Below are 23,149 nucleotides of genomic sequence, written 5' to 3'. Positions count from 1 at the left end.
GTCTGAACTGGCTTTGTGATGTATTTTGTTGAACTCCCTTTGTTGTGTTTTTACTGGAGACTACGTAAATCGAGTTCGAGGGAGTTTACAGGACACAGGAGGCAGTATGGAACTCCATTAGAGTGACAGAGTTGACTCTGTTGACATAGGAAAATGCAGTCATGCATGGGTATATACAGTATTACATAGCACCAAATTGACTTTCAAAAAGAAACTTTGTGAGTTCACAGTAAATTGGGATTACAACAGATATTTTCTGCCTTCACCAGTATAAATGCACAAGCTTTATCCTCATTTGATGCGCCTACAAGGACCAGCTCCAGTCCAAGCCTCTATTGAATGACTCCTCACATCTCCTAAGAAGGACACGGCCGGGGACTGTTGCTTGGCTGCCTGAATCTCACTGTTAATATTCTCCTCAACAGTTCAGGGGAATGAGAATCAACAGCTTTGATCTCTATCTGAATTGTCACCAACACTCCAGCCAATAGTACTTCAGCTCTCACTCACAAGCATTCCTGGCTATGACAAAGTGATCCCAAGTCTGATTCTGGGTTTCCCAGATTCTCAAACCACCTCAACTGTTGCTGACAAAGCATCACTCGACACCAAGTAGCAGCACAGGGAGCACCAGCTTCAACATGCCAGACAAAAACCCATTTCATGATTAATTCAGACGAAATAGACAATAATTTGAACATATAGTTGTTTATTAGCTTTAAAGTTATTCATGTTAAGTATAAACTTCGCATTGTAAACTTTTCAACCCCACCCAACCCTAAATACAGAAAAATCAAAATGTACAGTAGAAGCCCTTGCTCTGGGTTCTCTTCAACAGGAAGTGCCGTGACAAATCCAGGCTCTTCCTTTCCTTCTATCAAAAACAAAATAAAATAAAAAGGCAGAACTTCAGTCAATATACAAAACAATAACACTCAATAAACAGACAGCTCTTACCAGCTGTCACAGAACTACAGTACGGTGCTCGCAGAGATCACTCATGCTTCTTCCTCTGCGTCGCAGAAAACAAGGTTTTTCTGAAGACACTCCGCGAACACGCAGTTAATGAGTCAAAGTGCTTTGCTGTTGACTGGATAGAATTACAATGAACAGAAAGAAATATAAAACATTCAAAGAATAAAGAATAAAAAGCAGAGGAGTATCTCCTCCGGACCCCCGCAGCTGGTATATGCTGCGTGGAGATCCGTGCCACTTGGGTGACGTTTGGATCAGACCATCTGTGTGGTCGTCAAGCGCGGTCGCAAAGGCTCAGTTCAGAAGACATTCATTGAAAAGTGTGCTAGGTGGAGTCACGCAGGAGAATGTGTGCTTGTAAACAAAAACATCTGTGGCTGTGATCATACACGTTCGCTACTAATGCGAGTCATTTCCAATGAGTGAATTAATTCAAAATGGATTTGTGCCAGTGAAAATTTGGTCCAATGATTTCCCTTCACTTCTTGAAATAACTTACCAGAATTTTGACACTGAAAATGTATTCACACTTTCTAAAATACGACTTTATACCAAGATCAGTTGGCAGGTACTTGGGAAAGAAAGGCATGAGGAAAACGTGTGAGGTGACCCTATGACCATCGCGTGTATCTGACCCCTCGTGAGCGTAATGAAGACCTCCAATTTGAGACCTTTTTCGGTTCTTGCATGAAATCTCATTTAGTGGAGCATCCCGAGAGAAATGAAAGGCAAAATCTCACAGAGCACTTGTCAGCCTGAATGATGGCATTCCACTTATGGCAACAACTGAGATTACCCAAGCATGAGCAGGAACACTGGTGCACTCCTATCTCCTGTCAGCTGTGCAGCCATTTTGGATACAGACCTTCCCCATATCCACTGGCTGCAGCATTAAAATGGGAAATGAAAGCTTATGGAGTCGCCATCTCTGGCTCTTGGAGGTACGTGGGAACTAAACAAACCCGAGCCAGAATATCTCTGACATCTACCCCCCACCCCCGGCCTTCCAACAGCTGCCCCCTCCTGAGCCCTCACATCTGTGGAGAGAGCTGGGAACAAACATGTGTGATGGGTGTGCTTCAGAACACGAACGGTGAAATGGTTTCCCTGGGCAGGCGCAGAAGTAACCAGTTGGCTCTCGCTTTGTCCGTGGCAGGAGGGTTCCTCATAAGCTCCGTCCCATAATAATGATGTCTTTGGGAAAGCCCTCCATTTTGGCCACCTCGAAACAGCCCAGCTTGCTATAGAAGTCCAGCATTCTCTTATCAGTCTGACGAACTTTGCAGAAAGCCCCGTGAGAGCCTGCAACGACAACACAATTGATGAGGTTCCAAGGACTTGGGTCTGTGTTCCAACTGAAGTAACAAACGGTGAGCTACCATTCGCCTTCAGAGAAGAGAGCAGACAGCCCATCATGCTTTTGGCCACGCTGGGGTCTGTGACGTTGGCGTGAATATCTACTTTGATTAGAGATGGAAAGTTGGAGAGGAATGATTCTGGAAGACCCTCCTCTTCTTCGTGGAAGCTCAGAATCATCTTCTGCATGGTTAAAAACATATTATTAAATACAAAATTATTTTGACAAAAATATGTGAGCGGTTCGCACCTCAGCTTCGGTGAGGTCTTTTTGGTCATCAGGCTTGTGGTACTTCTCCTGCATGAAGGGAATCCAGCTCATCTTGCATTTCTTGATGAAGGGCTTCACGTCCACAGTGCCCAGAGCGTAACCACAGATCCCCTCGTCGTCCTCCAGCACAAAGCCGTAGTCTGGACTCAGAGATAGAAGACCTCCCACCAACCTGTCGATACAAATGAGCTCTGTGAAGCAGAGAGCACAACAAAGGGCCTTACAGAGGAATGGGCTTCCTGGTCTTACCTGTCTCCGATGAGATCCGGCTCTTCATCAGAGAACGGAGCGTCCTCCATTCCTTCACAGTACATTTCTTTACAAATTTTGTAAACTGAGGCCTGGAAACACAAGAACAAGCGGCTACTACACAATGGACTGAATGACTCATCACAAATCAACCATTGCATCAATTATGCAAAAATGGATCTTGACAACCCAATTAAGCAGAGTCAGCAAAGAGGACAATGAAAAGGGGATTTAAATTTTCATTAACGCGATGCTCACCCACGTTATGACATTACTGGAGAAACTCACTAGGACTGGCGTTTCAAGAACATAGTCGACTTGATAATAAAAAATAAAAAAACTGAGACTGCCAGCTAGTGGCCTAAGCTAACAGAACATCGTTCACATCTATTCAAGGTGCACATGATACCTTTGTTTTGTAAAGCAAAAAGCTGTTCCAGATTTTTAAAAGTACCCTTTTTTTTTTAGCTTTACCTTGATGCCTTAGTGTTGTATTGCAGGTTTTGGTTCGAAAAGTGGGAAGGACAGAGATAGTTTAGTGAAGTTTCCCAAGGACATGCAGTTCACTGGTCCAATAGGGGTCATTATGCAAGGCACCTCGCTTTGTGTGAATGTACAAAATGATAATGGTGGCTGTTGCACCATCAGTAGGACTGTGGCTACATCGTGTTTCACAGACATGTTTGTCTCACCAGCGTTACTCGGGACAGACTCAAGAGTTGAAATAGCCTATCAGTATCATTGTGCTGTGAGTCAGTTGTAACCCAAAACACATCATCCATTCACACAGAGGTGCAGTACGCAAACGTCGCTTGCAGGACAGTTAGGGGATGACTGGCTAGATGTTGTCTGTCTGTCTGTCTGTCTGTCTGTCACTGGATTGTTTTATCAGTAAAATGCGTGATGTCACAGAGATGGCTGACCAACAATGTCTAAGCAAGATCGGCATGACCTCTGAGCAAACAGTGTAACTCTTGAAGAGTGTTTTTCGTAAACAGAAACCAGATAAGCATTAGAATTGAATTAACTATTGGATAACACATATATTCAGGAAATGAACTGCTCTCACCTCATCTTTGGGGAAATACGGCCTTATTGAATATATTTTGGAGGTTGGCATTGACGGTGGAGGTTGGTAGAAAAGATCGTTTGCCCCATCTATTGGCAACAACCTCTGTGGGAATCAGAACAAAAGGGTTCAGTTTCAGGTCGTGCGTTGTTCCGGCCCCTGACCGCTAGAGCTCACCTACTGTTAAACCAAAAAGAACAGGAGACTCAAGCAAACAGCTCAATGCCTTTAGCAGAACATGAGTAGAAAAAAAACTCCTTTTCCTTGTTGATCTAACAGTAGTGAAAGAATCGGCCCATCTTCATGGTTTTCAAAGGAGCGTAGTGCCACATTTCATGAGCTTCATATGTAACCAGGGAGGTGTTTTGGTCTGACTAAGGTCCTGCTGGCTGAAGGAGATGCTACTCTCCCTTTTGAGTGGCATCGCTATAGTTCGCTGCGCAACCCTCCTGTTGAGAAAAATAATGATGCTTGCGCCGAGAGGGGTCACTCCAAGACAAAACATTGTGTCTTCAAAATAATGAGATGGTCAATTAAGCTGAGATTATGAGCCTTATTTTTCTTAACCACTGAAGTAGTTTATGCAGGGTGAGGAGGTTTTATCATGGAGTTTCCCTTTTTACAGACATGCTTGCGTTCTCGCTGGCGCTGCGATGCGTGCGCTTGCAAAGGTTTGTGAGCTTTCCTGCAAAGAAATGGGATGTCATAAAAATAAAACCTAGCCATGCGCGCTTGCGCCGCTTGCGCGAGGGAAGAGCAGCATCTCCTTGGGCAGTCGCTGAAAGTGAAAGTGGAATTAATAAATTCAAAAAGCCATGTTAAACTCTGGCTGGGTTCAGGAGAGACATCCTCCTTCACGCCACAGTAATAATCCAAATTGACAACTAGGAGCCCCACTGACATGTCATGGGTATTCAACTGTCATTACGCCTGAAGAATAACAATCAGCTGACCTTTGACAGACCAAACCCCTTCACACCTGCAGACAATTGTTTCTCTACTTGAAGCATAAGCACTATCTTTTTCCATTTGACTGCTGTAAATTAAGTGCATTAGATACCTGGAACTCTCCTGCTAGACCTCCCCTAAAGGCCCAGGGCTCTTGGTCTCCTTTAAGGAATTGTGCTGATGACTGACTACGACACCCTGTTAGGAGCAGAGCCAAGCGGACAGCGTTACCACAGGATGGGGCTCTCCGACACAGATGAAGAGAGTGGGGGAGGGGTGGGGTCAAAATGTATTTATGATGCTTAAGTAATCTGATAATTTTTGAAGAATACATGGTTGAGGCCCAGTTTGGAAACTACAGAATTAAATGTGATTTGACAGAAAAGGGGCTCAAGCATCTAAAGCTTACATTTTAAGGTCGAGGGTGAAGTTTGAACAGCTCTAAGGCTCTCAGTGGAACGCACGCTCTCTAAAACACAAAAGACCGAAGTGCACTTAAGGCCCCTAAATCTTGTTTTTAAGAGGTACAGGGCTTGATTTGGTTTACACAACCCATCTCTTTGTAAGCTTCAGCTGCTGTCACCCCACTAATCTCAGCGCCCCCAGTGAAGTCACATCTTTTCTGCCTTGTCACATGACCAGGGTGCAGAACTCATCAAGCCACGAATACGATCAATTGCACTGCACTGACACTGTCAATACTTAGTTAAAGAATATGGTTCACAAACAGCATTTTAGTCTCTGCGTAAATGCCACGATAATTTCAAATATTCTGCCCGAGGTTGAAGAGCAAGCCCTGTCAGGTGACCAGACACAGTTATCGCACCCGCTAGAAGCCTAACACTTTGGGCATCTCAGCCTGAAGCTAATAGGTTTTTGTGATGAGCCGACAACACAGCATGCAGATGCACCCACGGAGAGGAACACTGAGCTAGCTTCACTTGTTTAGGCATCGAAGATGCAAGTGCTGCTTTACTGGCTGGATTGTCCAAACACAATCACAGACATTTACAAACATTCAGAAGCACACTCATCAGAACACAACAGCCCAGTTAGATTCCTTGGAGTGGGTGCATCAGGCTGGTCTGAGACATTTCCCTAAGCCTACTGACAGAAACAAAAAAACAGTTAGAGAGAAGCTGCCAAAGAGAAAAAATGTAGGAGTTAAAACTTCAAATCCAATTTAACAATCGCTGCGCAAAATGTGACTTCATCCAGGAGGCTGCTTTCTTTTCCCTGAATGCATATTGGACACCTATTAGACCAACTCAAATCATCTACATCAATGATTTTACATAGAAACAAATGTGACAACGTCTGCACTGTGCATACATCGGTCACTGTCGATCCAATAGCAGTAGAAACTTGTACTGTGGATTCTTCCATCTGTACATAGCGAAGGGAGAAAACAGTAGAAAATGATGATTAGTAAGTGTTCAGCACAAGAAGCAGGAAGGTTACAACTGAATGCCATGTGCACCGCTACTGGGGTCGAGGGGAGAGAGCTCTTTTCAAAGTCAGTCTTTGTCATTGTCGCACACAACAGCGCTGTTACTTGATTGGAAGACTAAAAGACTAAAAGATTTTGGATGCGGTTTTGCCAGTGTGGGTTTGCTGCCTGCTGTGTACTGAGTCCTCTGCTCTACCAAACAGCCAGACTGGCCAGAAACCTGTAAATGAAACTTGGTAAGAATAACCAACAGGCCATGCTGGTGCATTTGTGTGTACAAAATAAAAAAAAAAACTGTAAATATTGCACAAATTTAATCGGGGTTAACAGTTAAAACCACACCAAAACATCTGTATGAAATCCTATTATAGATAACATACAACATACAATATGTGTTTGCGTAGACACTTAATCTGAACAAGGCAGTTGGGTTCCATAATCTGCTGCATTGATAATTATTGTCCTGCATATGACCATGCATGAAGAGCATGCATAAAATTCAGATATCATACTGAAATTAAGTATACTGGGCAGGATTCCTCAATTAGTATAAACAGTATACAACTCTTACGACTCCAGCAAACAAAAGATTAGCAATATTTTTTAATTTATCGTATTCAACAGGACATTAAGTGGCACATAAGAATTGCACTGAATTTCATATTTGCTAGGAGCTGACTTGCCAAATATTGTCTCCAGTGAACTTCCAGTGAAGCTTTAATGTGTGAATATTATAAAGAATTACGAATTTTACAGAACAAAACCTGGATATATGAAAAGAGAATTAAAAAAAGAGGAAGGTGCAGCGCTGAAAACCTGACAAAATTTGTGCAAGTTATCCTTTTTTTTTTTTAAACTTACGTTTTAAGTGAAGCTTTCATTCAGCCTCCATTCAGTTGGGCAATACATAAACCACGAGATGCAAAGAGCGTTTCTCCCCTGTTGTGCACCAGAATGGCCTTCCGTTATCAGTCACTCAACTTAATCTCCGAGCTCGCGTGCGCGCTAGGGCATGGAGGAAAGGTGGTGATGCGATGGCTTCCACCGGTACCCACCCCCTCGCAGACAGAGAGATGGAAGCAAGTGTATCCATGTGAGAATGTTACATTGCTGGACACACAGCAAGCAGCAGTAACCCTGGTGGTTTACCACAGTGACCTGGTTCAGCTAATTTCACAAATCAGGAGAATGTGCAAGCAGTGCAAACAGCATTCAGTTAATAAAAAGATGACACATTGTGACATGAGATAATACGAAACAAATCTTTATGACTATATGTGAGAGTTAAAGTTATCCCAAGTTCAAAAAATGTAGAACCATATGTGAATGTGAAATTACCACTAAACGTTGCATGTTTTTTGTCGTACAGTATGTCTTATAGGGAGCATTATGTTTGGATATCCTGACCACCTACTCTAAGAATGACATCCTTATGGTGCCCCCCCCATACACACCTAGCCACTGGACAAACGACTTGACCATAGAAATGATGCTCTTGATATCCCAGATGTATGGGTAGAGGTCATACAGGATCATGCGGTTGGCTGTATTTGACAGACGTGTGAACATCTGGATGACAGAGCAGCACATGTCCTCGAACTTCTCCGCTCTGGACTGCCATTCTGCCACCTGCAGGTGAAAAAATTAAAAAATAATGCTATTAAATGATACTGCATACTTGACACAAAACATTAACCAATACAGTTGACCCATTAAACCAACCTTCTCAGTTTCCTTTCGCTTGCAGTTGACACTCACAACGCTGCTATTGGATCGTAGCCAGTTAAACTCCTTCAACATCTGTACAGCCTTTGGTCCATGCTCGTACGGAAGGTAGAAGAGTTCTGCCAGCAAGCTCAGATCCTCAATAGATAGGGGCTCCACAGTGAAAAGGGGCTTCTCATTTGGACCAGGAACAAACATGTCCTGCACAATTACAAGGGGACGTTTCTGAATTGCATTGTTTTCATCATGGAAAATACATCATATTTCAAGTATCAAACAATCTCCAACATGATATTTGAAATGATTTTATGTAATAAGCGTGTTGAGCATCCGAACCTGTTTAAGCTGATCATCTGTCTGCATTGGGGCAATGTCACTCCCATCCTCCTGGAGAGAGTCTTCAGGAGATTTAGAATCCACCAAGCTCTCCTTATCTGTATCCATGGGCTTCAGGTCCTCCGACATCTTGTCAACAAGAACTGGACCGTCCTGTTTGTCATCTGATTCAACTTCTGATTCCGGCCCCTCCTGCTTTTCAACCACCATCTCCATCGGCTCCTCGTCGTAATCCTTCTTCTCGACTTCCACCTAGATAAATGCGTACAAGAACAACTTTAACATCAAGATTTTCATCACTGTGTGTCGCTTAATTCAAGACACACGCTCTAACCAAACCAAAAAGGTGTTGCTGAAGAGTCGTGCTAGTACACCACACCTCTTCTTCTTCCTGGGGTGTCTTTGCCATTAGATGAGGATTTGAATCCAGACACAAAGGCGGCATTGCTGGAGACATGATGGGCTGCTGGAACACAGTTGTAACAGTGGTGGAGGAGCACAGGGAAGGAGGAGCCATGGATACCACATCTATGGCTGTGCTTTTGGCACCACTCTGAGGCACCTGGCGGCCTTGAGAGACAGCATATGTTGTCAAACATCTGAGAAGGATGTTTATGGTTCGACTAAAAAAGCCTTACTGTTGTACTGATGTGGCACGCCAAACTCCCCTAGCCATTCTGTAAGAGCCAGTTTAAGGGCAAGCTGTGGGCTGTAGAGCATGTCAGTCTCTAATTCTTCATCACTGCCCTCGTTTTCCAGCTTAATCTGGATGGACACCGCGGTGTCCTCGCCATCCGCTGGAAATGGAAAATTAAGTGTTACTTCAAATTGACCATTGAATAAATGCATTAACATTTGTGATACTTACTCATGACGACATCCTTCCGCACACCGTTCATATTAGATTTGTACCAGGTGGCAAGAGTGTGAATGGCTACAAAATTGGACTCAAATTCACAATTGGGGTTTGTTAAGACCCCCTTCAGTCTTGGGATGAGCTCTGTGGATCGTCCCTTGTAGGGCCCCAAAAAGAGTCTCTTCTGGTCATAATCATTGGCATGAATGTTGTCCCAGATGACAGGGGGTCGTCTGAGGATTTTAGACACCTCTTCAATGGACTCCACTGTGATATCTTTGGACACGACCTTGGGACCTTATAAAAGATTTTCAGGATGACTAAGGATATTACTCACTACTACAATATTGTCACTCACCTGTCCACAGTATGTCAATACCAGGTAACAACTTCTCTCCCACTGTGTGGAGATAGGGGGACTGAGACACATTCGGGTAGCAGAACGTACCACAGTACTCTGTAATCACGACAAAGATTTCATTTTATTAAACAGTGCTAAAGGCTAATTATGATGAAAAGACAGACATTCTCTTGTATACCTGTGGGACAGAAAAGGAAGGTTTCAGGCTCGCCCAGGTACTGGAAGATCTCATTGGTGATAGAAACCTGAGCGTGTGCAAAAGAGCTGAACACCTCTTTATCAGCAGGGCACATGTTGTGGTCAATGTCATCAAAAAGTAAGGCAAATGATTTGCAACCAAAATGTGAAACCTGGAACAGCAAAAATAAAACACAAATTAAATGCAAGGTTCAATGAGTGACATGGTGCCAACTGAACCAAAATGAAATGGTACAAGACCTGGTCAAGTTTTCTCTTAAGTGCGATAATCTCTTTCTGGTTGGAGAAGGTGATATCCAGTCCAGGAGATATAGCATAGATGAACTCTATTCCGTGATCTTTAGCAGCACCTATGAGAGTCATCAGTTGCTCTACAAAACAGAAAAAGGAAGTAATATGTGACTTTTGTGATTTTTTTTTTCAAAAATAGTGTGTAGAATGTAACAAAAACACTCACCAGCTTCTTCTACAGAGTACAATTCTCTCCAAAACATTCTGTGTTTGTAGTCATCTTTAGGTGCATAAAGATAGGTATTGAGGCCCCATTTCTGTTGCCTATCAAACACATAGATTTGAAAATATATATAGATATATACATCAGAATGTATGTAAAATAGCCAAAATAGACAACAAATGAACAAACCTCCTGAACAATTCCTTCCTCTGCTCCATTGTCCATGGTCGCCCATAAAAGCCTGCACAAAGACAAAAACAAGCACCTAAAAAGGCTGTGGTGCAGAGAACCTGCTGCATAAGCTATGATATGCAGATTTTCAGTGACATGGCATAAAATGTACAGCATCTATATAGTGGCCAGCTGAGACATAAAGGTAACAGATGGTTGCAACTATGGCTCTGTATAGATAAGAGAGACAAGCACCTGTATAGGAAATGGATTTGTAAATTGTAAACTGGATCGGTATCTTAGGAAACAATGCATAAGTGGTAACTGTATGGCTAAAGCATGCCCATTTAACTATTAAATAACTACTTTTCCTAAACACGGTTGTCAATTATTGATCACGCAGCGGCCATTTCACCTCCTAAGCATGACTGCAGCAGGCTGGTGACCTACTTTCACGCATGTGCATGATGAAAGAGATTGGATGATACACGTATGTCGAGCTTTACCTTCCACAACACCACTGATGAATTTTCTGTGTCCAGATGATTCGATTCCAAGGTTTGGATGGTTGACCGAAGCTGGGGCCTCGACACAAGCCTCTGTTGAGACGGGGCTGGGGCTCGGTTCTACGTCCACTTGGGGCGTCTCTAATATCTTGTCTTTTTGGACCATTTTCAAAGATTCCGGATTCACGGGACTAATTTCAGACAGGTGGAAGGCTTTCAAGAGTATGATAGCACGAAATGAACAAACCGCGTCACGGCCTGCATCGATTAAATTAACCAGTCGGTCAAAAATAGCACTTACGAACTCATACCTCGGTGCAGACCATTAACACGACTCGTAGTTTATCCGTTTATCAAAGTAAAAACAAGAAGAATGCCGTTTGTTTACGTTTGACCATTCTCTTGTCTAAGATTCGTTCCGATTCCAGTGCGTTCTTCCTGTTTACTCCGAATGCGCATGCTCTTGACGACTGGCTGAAACCAGTCAGAACCAGATCAGGACGACAAAACACTGCAAAGAGTAAATAGTGTTGAAGATGCTCAACGTACTGCTATCGGTGTCATACGAAACAGCGTATAAGTACCAAAAATATAAGGCGAAACACATAAATATACATCATAAATATATCGCTTTCAACAACGGTTTTGAGCCCAAACGCTACGGAAGGAAAATCAGCGCTGTCAAAGGGCCCCAACAGCTTCACTGATGCTGAGTCATAAAAACGGACATTTCGTCCATAAATGTCACTCACGCTAATCAGAATATAAAATTTATGCCAGGACTCAAACCGATCACGGATAAATATGCACATATTTATGAATAACTATGCTCTTATTTGGTGAAATGGCCATTACAAAACATGGGGCTATTGAACATCTTGTCAGCTGTTGACGCTCTTTGAAATTCCGGTCCATATTTGGAATGCAGCAGAAATTCACCACCACATTCAAACCGGGGGTGGTGTCTTGTTTTTGACTCGTTTGTGCAATACTTGATTGTTTAATGCATTTCGAACTCTTACCTTATACCGACTTATTTGGCGAGGTGCACCGAACACCATAGAGCAGATTCTAAAACTGTGATCTGGGGACCCCTGCCGGGCCACAAGCACCATGAGCAAGACAATTTTATAGCAATGGCAAGTCGAGATGAAATCGAAAATATGCAACAATTCCGAGTCAGTGGCTCACACATTTGGGTCAAATGTACAAGTCTTCCTCTTTATCAAGGGAAGCCATTTTGGCTCAGTTATTGGTTGAATGCATTTTATAGTAATACAATTGCGATAATAGACTATCAACCAACTTAGTATATTCTATACACATTTAAAAACCTAGTATGAGAATAAAAATCAGGATAAAGGTGTTGTTTTTGGTTAATAACAAAAGGTACTTCACTTCTTGTAGTGCAATATAGTCTGTAATAATGGTGTAAATGTGTACTTTCACAGCCTTCCTCAGTGAGGGCCAGTAAAACAGAAATGAAACAAGGAGTGCTTCTGTTTATTTTATTTTCATGTAAATGTCATACATTTGAGGAGTTCCACTTCACCCCCTTTAAAAATCATTTTCAAAACAATTCAAATTAGACTTTACATTTAAATAAACCTTTTAAAAAATTATGTGTGACATTTCACTTTTTTTCCACTTTTACCCATTTCATTAGAAATATTCACTTCAATAGAAGGTGTAAGCTTGCAGAAACAAAATACACTACACCAAAGAAAAGTAAACAAAAACAAGACAATACATGTGTGACAAGTGTTGCATGTAAACGAGCCAGACGTGGGCTCTGAGGTAAGAGTCAGCTGCTTCCTCCGACAGGCCTCCTGTTACCTCTTCAGATTCTGCTGCGCCTGTTTCAGTAAAGTGTCAAAGTCTAGTGCATTGTTCTTGGCCTTCCCCGGCAACGGATCATACTCTCTACAAGAATCTGGAAAAGGAAAGATTGGCTTTAGAAAAGGATACATTTAATGGACGCTTTACATTTGGACAGCAAAATATACTTCCTGTGAGTTCTAGCGTACCCAAATCAGCATAAGTGCTCTTGCAGAATTGCCTTCTTCCACCAAAGCAGAGATCGAACGGCAGCTCGTCGGCTTTGCGCAGCTTGTTTCCATTCTCAATGGCGTCAAATGCATCGTTGGTTTTGTAATAAGTAACAAAGCCATAGTTGTCCCTGTAGGAGAAGATCCACACATTAGCCCGCGCTACGTTTCTCAAGGTGGGATTGGCCTTGCAGCACTACAGAGCGATGTGACTTGCTTTTAAAAGAGCCAGCTGGGATGAAGATGCCAGGAGGCCCCAGTTATGAACAAGCCTGCTTTTTCTTCTTGCACTGTAGCTTGGCCCAAGAGACCATGGGGAGGATCAGTCGGGTTCAAAGACAGTGCTGTAGTCTTGTCCAACCATGAGACAGCCACTTAAGCGTTTCCATTCCTTAACCTGCTAACCCATTAGAATTCTAGCTCCTGCACTCACCCTTGATCTCTAAAATGCAGTGTGCACTCCTCGACTTCACCAAAATAAGAGAAACGATCTCGAAGCTCCCTTTGGGTCATCGTCCCTCGAATTCCGCCGATGTAAACAACCCGCCGCTCTTCCTGCAGACAGAGTCAACACAATTATTAGCTGTCAAGACTTAAACAAGAGAACCCTTCGATCAACTCACAATGGCCTTCTCCTTTCGCCTCTTCACTTCCTCTGCATTTGGTTTCACATTGCAACCATAACCACTGCGATACGAAGGGCTAAAGAATAAGAAATCTGTTAACTTTAATTGAACACATACACACAATCTAAGCTACGAGTATGACACTCTACCTGTAATTTCTTCTGCCCCTATTCCACTGTGTTCGTCTTTGAGGGGACCTAGATCTCGACCTTGACCTAGAACGACTCCAAGAGCCAGACCGGGAGGACGAGTATGAGTATCTTCTTCTTCTGGGAGGGGAACAGGACCGTGAGGAGGATCGGGATGAAGAGCTGGAGCTGCTTCGGGAGCTGTGGGAGCGATACCTAAACATAGGAGACAGGTCTTACTTGAGCAAAGTTTTTTTTAAATCTGCCAAAAAGACAAGACAATTGCAGCCTCACCTCTTTCTAGCTGGAGAACGAGATCTGGATCGAGAAGAATCAGAGTCTGAGTCAGAGACCACAGGACTGGAGGAGTGCTGGGGCCTTTTCCTGGAATGGCCCACAGACCTCTCAATGGGGCTGGGTGAGCGAGAAGCAGTGTGCCAGCGGTAAGATCTACCACACGGTCCTCTGCGCTGGCTGTTGGACTTTAATTCAGGTGCCATGTTCTCCTGCCTCACTGGCGATGCATCAGGTGTCTCTAAAACTGAAGAGCTCTCTGGTTCATCAGTCCTGTGATCCAGGGGTTCTGACCGTGATGGCTCTTTAGTCATCGCTCTAGTATTGGCGGCAGACTGGAGAGGGGATCTCGGTGTATGTGAAGCTTCCACATTAGGCTCCTTAATGGCTTTGATGGTGATAGAGGTTTGCCGTTTTACATTCCAACGTTTTTCTTCCAATGCACTGGAGAGCTCTTTGTCAGGAAGACAGTAGTCGTGGTCCTGACAGGCGACTGCAGGTGAAACAGCTGGAGCAGCAGGAGTCTTCAGTTTAAAGCGGCTCCCGGGTAGAGGGCGGGCTTCGATTTGAATGACTTTTGATTTTGAGGACTCTGATGTTCGATCTTTTCCCAATAGGGTGACCGGGACCAGAGGTTTCCACATCTGGTGTGGAGGAGTGGCTGGAGGTGTAAGAGCTGAGTGGGAAGTGGAAAAATGGAATTAAAAACAAGATTATCAACATTATGAATCAGTAACCCGTAACGTAACACAGCAGAAAGCCGAGCAAATCCAGTTTATCTCTCTGACAGTCCTGCTGCCATCAGCAGGGATTGATCGCAGGTTTATCATATCTAGAAAATTTAAAACACCTTTGCGATGCAACAGACACCCTGGCAGCGCTGACAGTCGCCTCGGCAACAGCAAATGGGTCTAGAGTTACACAGGAGTTGATTAAAGAAGAACAATTTACGGAAAGTGAGTCGCTAGACGCACATAGCTGTCACAATTCACATTGGGAGCACAACAAAGTGCTGATTTTCAGAACATTAGAGAGCAAGGGTGGCTTTATTGAGAAAGCTGGGGAGTGTTGTTTCATAAACTTGCAGTGACAGTCAGCAAGAGACGCTAGCTAAACAACACTGGACGTGGCACTAGATCTGCACAACAACCGACCAATAAGAGGCCAGGAGTGAGAATGTGTTGCTGTAGTAGTTGTGTGTGATGAAGTTGGAAACAATCCAGCTGCTTTGACTGCCTATTTAATCTGTCATTACGCAGTCAGGGTAGTAGTGCTGAGTAACTGGCACAAAATGAAAATTTATTTGGGCAAAAGGTTCACTCTCTTAAAGCACATTTATAATTCACCATTTTCTAGCTGTGCAATCAAATAAACCCCGTTGACATGCGTATGACAGTAGCAGTAAATGTTTGAAAGGCAGTTAGACCAAGTTTCTTTCAGTGACTTACCTGCAGTACTGGCAACATCACTGGCTTTCACACGCTCAGCAGCCGTTCGAACCACAACAGCATCCCTGTGAAACAAAGGACTCAGCATTTCAATGGTAGCTCAAACTTCAAAGATCCAAAAGAACCAACTATCTAAAGGAGGAACCATGTCTATTGACGATTGCTGCCACTTGGCAATGTGAGGCTTCGCGGTAGGTCTTGGCAAAAGTGAGTCTCCTCTGTACACATGAACTTGTGAACAAGGAGACTCACAAATCCTCTGTCACCCACACAGAGCAGCGTGGAGGCTGTAGGGTAACTCACCTGGAGTTTCCTACAGCTGCTGCTCTACCAGAGACCTCCGGCACACATTTCTCCTCTTTGGCTGAAACAAGAACAGGTGTGAGTTTCTTAACACAAATTAACTGCTGTAATGCAAGTCATGGCAGTAAGTCAGGAGGCCACTCAGCTCTGTGCCATTTCAACACACACTTTAAGTTGTTCTAAAATGTGTAATTACATTTATCGCTGTGACGAATGATCAGCATGTAACACACATAGCACAACCATTTATTTTTTTTGGACATGCCAGCGTACATTCCGCTAACAAAGGCTGGAAACCGAGAGTTAATAGATTTGCTGACAAGGCAGAACTGCAACAGCTGACGGCACAAAACAGGATTGCAGCTTGTCAACACCACGCTAACGTTCCGTCAGGAAGGCTAGCGGGACACGTATTCTTAACAAAAAGCAAATGCAAAAAGCCAATTTCACCCAGTGTCAGCCTTGTGCACAACTGCACAAATATAGTATCAAAATACTATACACAGTTTTCCACCACAGACAACTGCCACTCTGACTACATTTAGCTTTTGACTGAATGCCACTGCTATGCGGTGGTTGAAAAATGAAGTATAACAAGTGAAACCAGCACATATCATCCTCAGCATTGGTGCTCACCTTGGGTTTCCTCAAACTGCTCCAACAGGCTTGTCAGATCAGCAGCTTCAATACCTTGAAGAGCAAACTTGAGATTAGGAGATTTGTTTATTGACAACAACCTTGTTTCGCTGGGCCAAGCAGCTAAACCAGCCAGCCCGCTGGGTCGCGTCACTCGGCACATACACAACTACATCCATCTGCCAAGCCAATCACAGGACAAAATAAGACAGAAGGGTTACAATAAAATAGACCAGTACCACAAACCAGCACTCCTGTGAGGATGCAGCTTTTGAGCCATTCAGCAGTTTCTGCCAATACTAGTTCAGCAAAGCTGGACATGTGAAGTGAACAGGTTGAAATACTTCTGTTCAAGGAAATACAAGTGTGTAAGAGTATGTCCTTTTAAATGCTGGTTAGTTTTAGATTGAAAGCAGAATTTTCCTTTGTATTAAACCATTTCTATAGCCATAAAGCTGCTGCACTTCCATCAAGGAAACAAAAAAATACTGTTGACTTCAGTGATAATTGCAGATGTTAGTTTCCCAATTAATTTAATGCAATTTATGAGGCTTATTCGGTTCCTTTAATTGTAAAAATTCAAACATTCATGCAGGTGTGCCCATTATTTCAGTTACCATGCTATGAATTAAGATAGAAACTGTGATGCAAAGGAGGCTCTCAAGGACTTGACTCACCAATCTCTGTGGTAAAAGACTCAATCAGCTCCTGCGTTGGGTCCTTTCTGTTCTGTGCCTTCACTGGTACCGATATGGGTTTTGCCTTCTTTTCAGACAAGGCAGATTGTGCCCTCTCAATTGGTGAGACCACGCTAGGGGCAGGGCAAGTGGTGCTGGGCTGGGCAGGGGCATTATTAAGAGGAGAGGACCCACAGAGTTCACTTGTTGATTTAGCAGCAGTGACCTCCGACACATTCAGCGGTGTGAGCGAAGCGGACGCCGCCGTGGAGGTTTGACTCGTCTCCACAGGCTTTGTAAACACGGGCACGGCTCTAGGCACAATCTTGACGCCATTTTCTGAACACGATGCACCTTTAATGTCTCTCGCAGGGACAAGCAGAGGCGGGTCTTTTGGCGAGGGACTGGCATGGCTTGTTGGGTCAGACAATTTGGTTGAAGTGGTTAGCTGAGATGTCGCATGGACTTTCTCCAAAGAAGGCTCAGTAGCAGAGTTGTTCTGGATTGATGCAGATTTAGGAGTCAACCTTATTTCAGGGTCCATTCTCTGCTGAGGTTTCGAAACAGTGGTTGACGAAACTTTGTTAGAGGAGGCCATGTAGGCTGGTGGTGCCAAGAGAGCCTCTGGGGTGGGTGGTGCCCCTGGTCCCCTTGGCTGCCAAGCAGGTTTGATCTCATCCAAGTCCTTTTTTGCAGCTTGTGGGCCCTTGGGGCTGGGATCAGGCAGACAGGGAATGGGGGGCAGTTCTCGGGGGAGCTCAGGTAGCTTTGGCCATTTGGTGCTGTGGTCTTCCTGTTTCTCTACAGGCACGGGCTTCTTCTGCTGTCTAAGCTGACGGTACTCAGCCAAACTGAGGGACTTGGGCTTTGGTTCGGGAGGGACAGGGGCAACGGGCTCAGCTGCTGATTCTGACTGCACTACTGTGGACTTAACAGAAGCTGCAGCCATTACATTACTTTCACGCTGTCTGGGGTCATTGTCTCTTTGCATCTCAGAGGGTACTACAGCTGCTAAAGTGCAGGCTCTCTCTGGGACTGGAGCACATGAAACCGAGTCCTTCCTCTTTGACATAGATGAGACACGTTTAATTTGTGTTTCAGACAGGGTTCCTGTTGGAGCACCACTACTTTTCTCAAGTTTCAAAGAGGAAATAGTTGCAGTCTCAACTTTTTCTTCTGTCAAGACTGGAGTTTTTTCAAGTTTCTCAGGCAATACTTTTTGTACAGGTTTTCCAGACGAGCTCCTCAAGACTCTTTTCTCCACTTTTCCAGAGTTGCTCTCTTTCTTTGACTTCTTTTTCTTTTTTCTATGAGAGTGTCTCTTCCCTTTTACCTCCTCTCTCTTCCCTTCACTGACCATTTCATCTATTGTGGTTCCACGCTTCTCTGAAACTTCAAGCAAGAAGTCATCCTCCTCATCGTCAACAACTATATGCTCTGAACTGTCTTCTTCCTCTGATATTTTCTGCTCATTCGTAGAGCATGAGTCTTCAAGAGAAGGAGCAATGTGCAGGTTCAAATCTGGGATGGCCACAATAGGCTCCCCATTTTCCCCCTGATCCACAACCTCCAGTAAGATGCCCCCTTCAGGCAACATCTGCTCCCCCTCATCATCCTCCAGACAGATGGTCATACAGTACGGATGCATGTGTCTGACGATGTCCCCCAGGTTCAGGGAAAGTCCATCAAAATTCTCCTGATCGAGGTTTATGGACAGTGGTAGAGTCAATTCGTCCCATTCTAGATCATTGTGGGCTAACGGAGATTCCTGCCGAAGCGGGCTAGCAGTGAGCGAGCCGTCGTCTTCTTCCTCACCATCACTTCTTTGGACAGAATTCTGTTTCCTTGAGATACTCTAGATTAAAGTGAGAAACCAAATAACTAAATATATTAACTGCACTCACACTAGAGTTGATTTCTCACAGAAAAAGTACAAGAGTTGGGGCATTACCTTTCCAGGTAATGGTCTTGAAGAAAATGGCGACTCCTTCTCCTGGGGTGACCTGGACAAGCACAGCAGTCTCCGTAGCTGAGGAGAGACAGATTCAAGTAAATCATGAACAGGAATCTTACTTCAGGGTCTGGCAGGCTGTGGACGCTGCACTCCAAGGACCCATTTGAATGACATGCAACAGCTGGGCACCAACCGGAGAGACTTCCCTGCCCTTCTGACCTGACAGCAGGTCTGAGTCAGGCAGTGTGTCAAATGGGGACAGGTTTTCATCATCCACATTATCCAGGATCTCTGTCAGGGCGGTCAACAGTGTGGCTTCGCTCTCGTCATCTAGTGATTTACTCTGCACAAACAAAGTTGGAACAATGACAGACTTTCTTCACACCAACAGAATTGATTGGGTGACAAACTAAATCGTACCTCTATTGAGGGGTTCTCATCAAAAAGAGACAGAATAGAGGTAGAGTCCAAGCAGCTATTCAGAGCCTCCAGAGATTCTTCAGAGGTCAACTCAGTAGTCTGGAAATTAGAAATGATTTTAGATGACAAAATGCAAACCTGAACACTGCTTTATCATGTACTGCAGGATCAGAGGATGCATTAGATGTTTTTCAAAAACTAATAGCCACAGAATGGCAACGCCCACAATCACACCGATTCTTAACAGATAAATGCTGATGGGAGCAACACAGATTGACCAAAAGGAGGATAGCCTTTAAGAAGAACACTTTTTACGCATTACCCAAGATACACTGCTTTCTTGTACCTCATTACAAATGTAAAGCCACATCCATAGCCTCTGAATACATCTTGTATTGTAAATGTCAATAACGTCTACAGATCACACATCAGGTGTAATCCTCAACACTTAAGTGGTCCAGCTGCCAAATGGCTTTCACTCTTACAATGGCTTCACTTTTTAGTGGAACACAGAAAGAGAAACAATGACATGTACTCATAGCGCAACAAAAAATGTGCAGCAAAATACTGACGTACATAAAGAGTTTCAACAGCAACAGTTTAATGTAAGAGAGCAGCTGTCCACTGTTATAAATAAAAATCTACTCTTTGAACAATGCTTCAGGAGTTTCCAAAAAGTTTAATTTTGTATGAAAGGCAGAAGCTTCCAGGTCTTATTTCAACACATTATTTTGCTAGATATTACCTCAACAACAATTCACTGACCTACTTCTGATGCTTGAAATGGGGGCAAACCTTTACAGCATGTAAAACTGAGGTCAAAGTGATACATAATTTGAGACCCTAGTACTGGACTGTTAAACTCTGCATGCACACGCCAGCTTTTAATGTGTGAAGCTCTTAACCAAAAGTTCACAATAACCTACAACCCATTCAATATATAAAGTGGCACATCAGCTGCATATTTTACAAATAACTTTTTTTTTTCATCGTTTTATTTTTGTTTAAAGGCACATGCTACTACAAACCATGAATAAAAATGAGGAGAAATATTTATTGCATTGCAGAAACATCCTTAAAAATAACAGAAGACAGACTATCCCATTAATAAGTAAAATCTATATTTATTAACATTTACTATTTAAAAATAAGCATCCCAAGCATGATAAGCAAATGTACTTTAAACTTCTACAGAGTGAGACCCACGTGTTTGGGTGCACACATGCACAGTCAGTGGGCAGACATGTTTGTTCCTCACGACACGCCGTAGTCAGCAGAAACCCACACGTGTTCCACATAATACTACATAACTACAACGACCATCTCAACTCTGACAACACTATAATATACCAAAAGAACGTTCTACCATTTCATTTGAGAAATGTAAATAAACTTACACCTAAGCCTGTGCATCTTGACGCGCATTAGTCATCTGTTCTACTGCGCATGTGCGGAAGAAGCCCACATGTGATTCAGACTTTACCGCATGTATATGATGAATGAATTATATTTTTTAGATGTCATGTGAAATGCGGGTTCAATTTCTCTCAATCACATTAATGCATATGTAAAAACCACACGTGCCACTGTATCCATCCATTCCAAAGTGATGCCACGTCACAACAACGCTTTGGCATTGAGCCCGATACTAAAATACATATTTATGTTAATTTTGGCTCTCATACTTGGAAAAGATAAGATATGACAGGTGTACGAGACACTCCGAATTAGTATTTAAGTTAGCAGCATGTGTACATGCTAGCTTGCTGCTATGTTGACACCACGTGTGGATGATTCAGTTGATGACCAGTACATTTAGTTCTGTTAAGATCACTGGCATTTATCACACAGAAGCGTGTAAATACGCTGCAAAGTGCACAGTTAGTGTGACAGAGTACTTTAATAGACGACTGTCACGCTCCATTTCAAACAATACCTGCCATCAAATAAGCCACCTATTACAACGACATTACTCAAACCCTGACCCGCACACAAGCACAAGGATCTGCAATCGACTGCGCAAAAACAGTAACACTGAACAAAGAAGTAGTGGAACAGAGCCGTTATAACCCAAGTGGTACCGTGTTTGTATCCACGTGTCAACCACACTGAGCAGTCCGCACTCAACCCACTGTCCACTTTCAAACTACGACATTAAACTTCTAAACGCTTGGCAAGAATGAAGTGGTCATCACAGCACTTACGTCAGCTAGTGTATTTAATGAAAAAAAGTCCATATTGCACGCAGTTAAAGTCTCCTCGCCTGCTCCCCACCGCGTCGCCATCTTGCTCCGTGGACACCCGAGCCCGACTGGTTCCACAGTGAAAAGTTATGAATGGTGCAGCCGGTAGGAGACACGTGGTCACGCGTTCCCGGCAAAATGACGTAGAGGAGGCTGAGGATCAAGGGTTGGCTGGTCACGTTTTGTAGTTCTCTGGCGCAGAAGCGCCGCGCGCGCAGGCTGGCGGCTCCTCACGCTGGACACAGGCGCGGAGGAATTGTGACGGTGAGAACTTATGAAAGACAGAACCTCGCGTCAGAAAGTTAAAGTGCATTCTATTCTTCTTTGACCAACGTCATCGTGTCTTCATGACTTTAATGCTTGCGTGCCACTGCAGCAGAATCGATTAATTGTGTTTTGCGCTTCTCGGCCACCGTAAGAATCAAACCTAAATTTATACTTATCAAAATGTACAATAAATGTAGATACACATTCATGTAATATAGATGTACCTACTTATATAATAATAATAATACTTATTATTATAATATCTAGAAAACTACAGTGGCAGAGCATTACTCAGCCACACTTTTTTATTCATTCACGACCCAATTTTATTGCACTACACGTATTTAATCGATATATGTCCTCTTATGTTCCGTGTAATATTCCGAATGTAATGAGCTCAAATGGACAGCAGATGACAGTAGAGCGACGGACTTTCCATAACATGCCACAGACCTCTCCAGGGAACGAATGTGTAACCTTCAAAGCATTGGCAGATCCAGGCTATGTCAGCATGCTCAATAAGTCAACTTATTACACTAATTCAACTGCATTTTGAGTTTTAAGATGTGAAAATATCTTTGGTTTGCTAATTTTAACCAGAGCTAATTACCTGGCATGATTTACCTTTCATTATCAGTGGTGGCATCTGAACAACATTTGTAAATACGTTAAGTTTAAGTGAACTATGCTGTGGAGTTATTTACAAACAAGCATATGAATAAACGCACAGCGCCTGAATGCATGACATCTGCACCTGTGACTGGTGGAGGACAATATTAATAATACTATTTTTCATGTATTTGTACATTGTACATACAGAGTAACGGAAGTTCTTCACTGCCATGGTGCATTTTAGTTTGTTTTTATGCATTATCTCATATTGTCTTGGATTTGGACTAGATAATATTCATGTCCATACATGTGGAAATCTTATGCAGAGAAGTTATTGAAGAGGGTCATTCGTTTTTTAACTGAGTGCAGGAGTTTAATACAATAGAACCCTTTTCTTCTGCTCATTCGTTGACTTCTTTACCTCCAGTTTGATTCAAGGAACCATTATTGGTCCAACATTAACATTATATATATTGATTATAAATATAATGTCATTGATTAATGATAATCAATTGATTGATTGATTATAAATGTAATTATAATATAATGTATACATCTATATATAGAT

General features: G+C 43.1%; 2 protein-coding genes and 1 non-coding gene across 5 annotated transcripts; all 3 read right to left on the bottom strand.

Annotated features, from left to right (window-relative positions):
* Window positions 1–704: 704 nt before the first annotated feature.
* Window positions 705–11,385, bottom strand: oga (O-GlcNAcase). Of its 2 annotated transcripts, XM_053875256.1 has the most exons (19): window positions 10,926–11,385; window positions 10,438–10,489; window positions 10,252–10,349; window positions 10,035–10,165; window positions 9,775–9,946; window positions 9,594–9,692; window positions 9,248–9,532; window positions 9,018–9,176; window positions 8,759–8,949; window positions 8,380–8,631; window positions 8,041–8,244; window positions 7,773–7,947; window positions 6,201–6,254; window positions 4,981–5,066; window positions 3,921–4,025; window positions 2,852–2,943; window positions 2,582–2,774; window positions 2,355–2,514; window positions 705–2,277 (listed from the first exon to the last, which is right to left on the bottom strand). In XM_053875256.1, exons 1-19 carry the CDS (start codon window positions 11,089–11,091, stop codon window positions 2,141–2,143), a joined length of 2,811 nt encoding a protein of 936 aa, XP_053731231.1. In that variant the 5' UTR covers window positions 11,092–11,385; the 3' UTR covers window positions 705–2,140. The 2 variants fall into 2 exon arrangements, with proteins under 2 accessions (XP_053731231.1, XP_053731232.1); XM_053875257.1 differs by lacking the exon at window positions 6,201–6,254.
* Window positions 11,386–12,405: 1,020 nt separating this feature from the next.
* Window positions 12,406–21,832, bottom strand: pprc1 (PPARG related coactivator 1). Of its 2 annotated transcripts, XM_053875026.1 has the most exons (14): window positions 21,664–21,832; window positions 19,460–19,558; window positions 19,233–19,382; window positions 19,037–19,114; window positions 17,086–18,940; window positions 16,409–16,462; window positions 15,773–15,833; window positions 15,470–15,534; window positions 14,022–14,697; window positions 13,749–13,943; window positions 13,597–13,675; window positions 13,407–13,528; window positions 12,953–13,104; window positions 12,406–12,858 (listed from the first exon to the last, which is right to left on the bottom strand). In XM_053875026.1, exons 1-14 carry the CDS (start codon window positions 21,742–21,744, stop codon window positions 12,758–12,760), a joined length of 3,768 nt encoding a protein of 1,255 aa, XP_053731001.1. In that variant the 5' UTR covers window positions 21,745–21,832; the 3' UTR covers window positions 12,406–12,757. The 2 variants fall into 2 exon arrangements, with proteins under 2 accessions (XP_053731001.1, XP_053731002.1); XM_053875027.1 differs by lacking the exon at window positions 21,664–21,832 and having other exon boundaries at window positions 19,259–19,382.
* LOC128765410 (small nucleolar RNA SNORA50) lies at window positions 13,178–13,320 on the bottom strand. Its single transcript, XR_008415885.1, has one exon. It is a non-coding gene; the product is annotated as a small nucleolar RNA SNORA50 (small nucleolar RNA).
* Window positions 21,833–23,149: the final 1,317 nt, after the last annotated feature.

Source organism: Synchiropus splendidus, chromosome 9 (assembly GCF_027744825.2).
Source record: "Synchiropus splendidus isolate RoL2022-P1 chromosome 9, RoL_Sspl_1.0, whole genome shotgun sequence".
Classification (NCBI taxonomy): domain Eukaryota; kingdom Metazoa; phylum Chordata; class Actinopteri; order Syngnathiformes; family Callionymidae; genus Synchiropus; species Synchiropus splendidus.
The sequence above is the reverse complement of the archived record's forward strand: the minus strand, read 5'-3'. Positions and strand labels throughout refer to the sequence as shown.

Excerpts from the sequence above, each read along its gene's own strand:
- oga (XM_053875256.1), bottom strand. The coding sequence starts at position 11,091 with ATGGTCCAAAAAGACAAGATATTAGAGACGCCCCAAGTGGACGTAGAA. Across the intron at positions 9,533-9,593 it reads TATTGACATACTGTGGACAG|GTCCCAAGGTCGTGTCCAAA; the intron begins GTGAGTGACAAT and ends ATCTTTTATAAG. Across the intron at positions 9,177-9,247 it reads GCGGAAGGATGTCGTCATGA|CGGATGGCGAGGACACCGCG; the intron begins GTAAGTATCACA and ends TTCCATTTCCAG.
- pprc1 (XM_053875026.1), bottom strand. The coding sequence starts at position 21,744 with ATGGCGACGCGGTGGGGAGCAGGCGAGGAGACTTTAACTGCGTGCAAT. Across the intron at positions 19,383-19,459 it reads ATGAGAACCCCTCAATAGAG|AGTAAATCACTAGATGACGA; the intron begins GTACGATTTAGT and ends TTGTTTGTGCAG. Across the intron at positions 18,941-19,036 it reads CAAGACCATTACCTGGAAAG|AGTATCTCAAGGAAACAGAA; the intron begins GTAATGCCCCAA and ends ACTTTAATCTAG.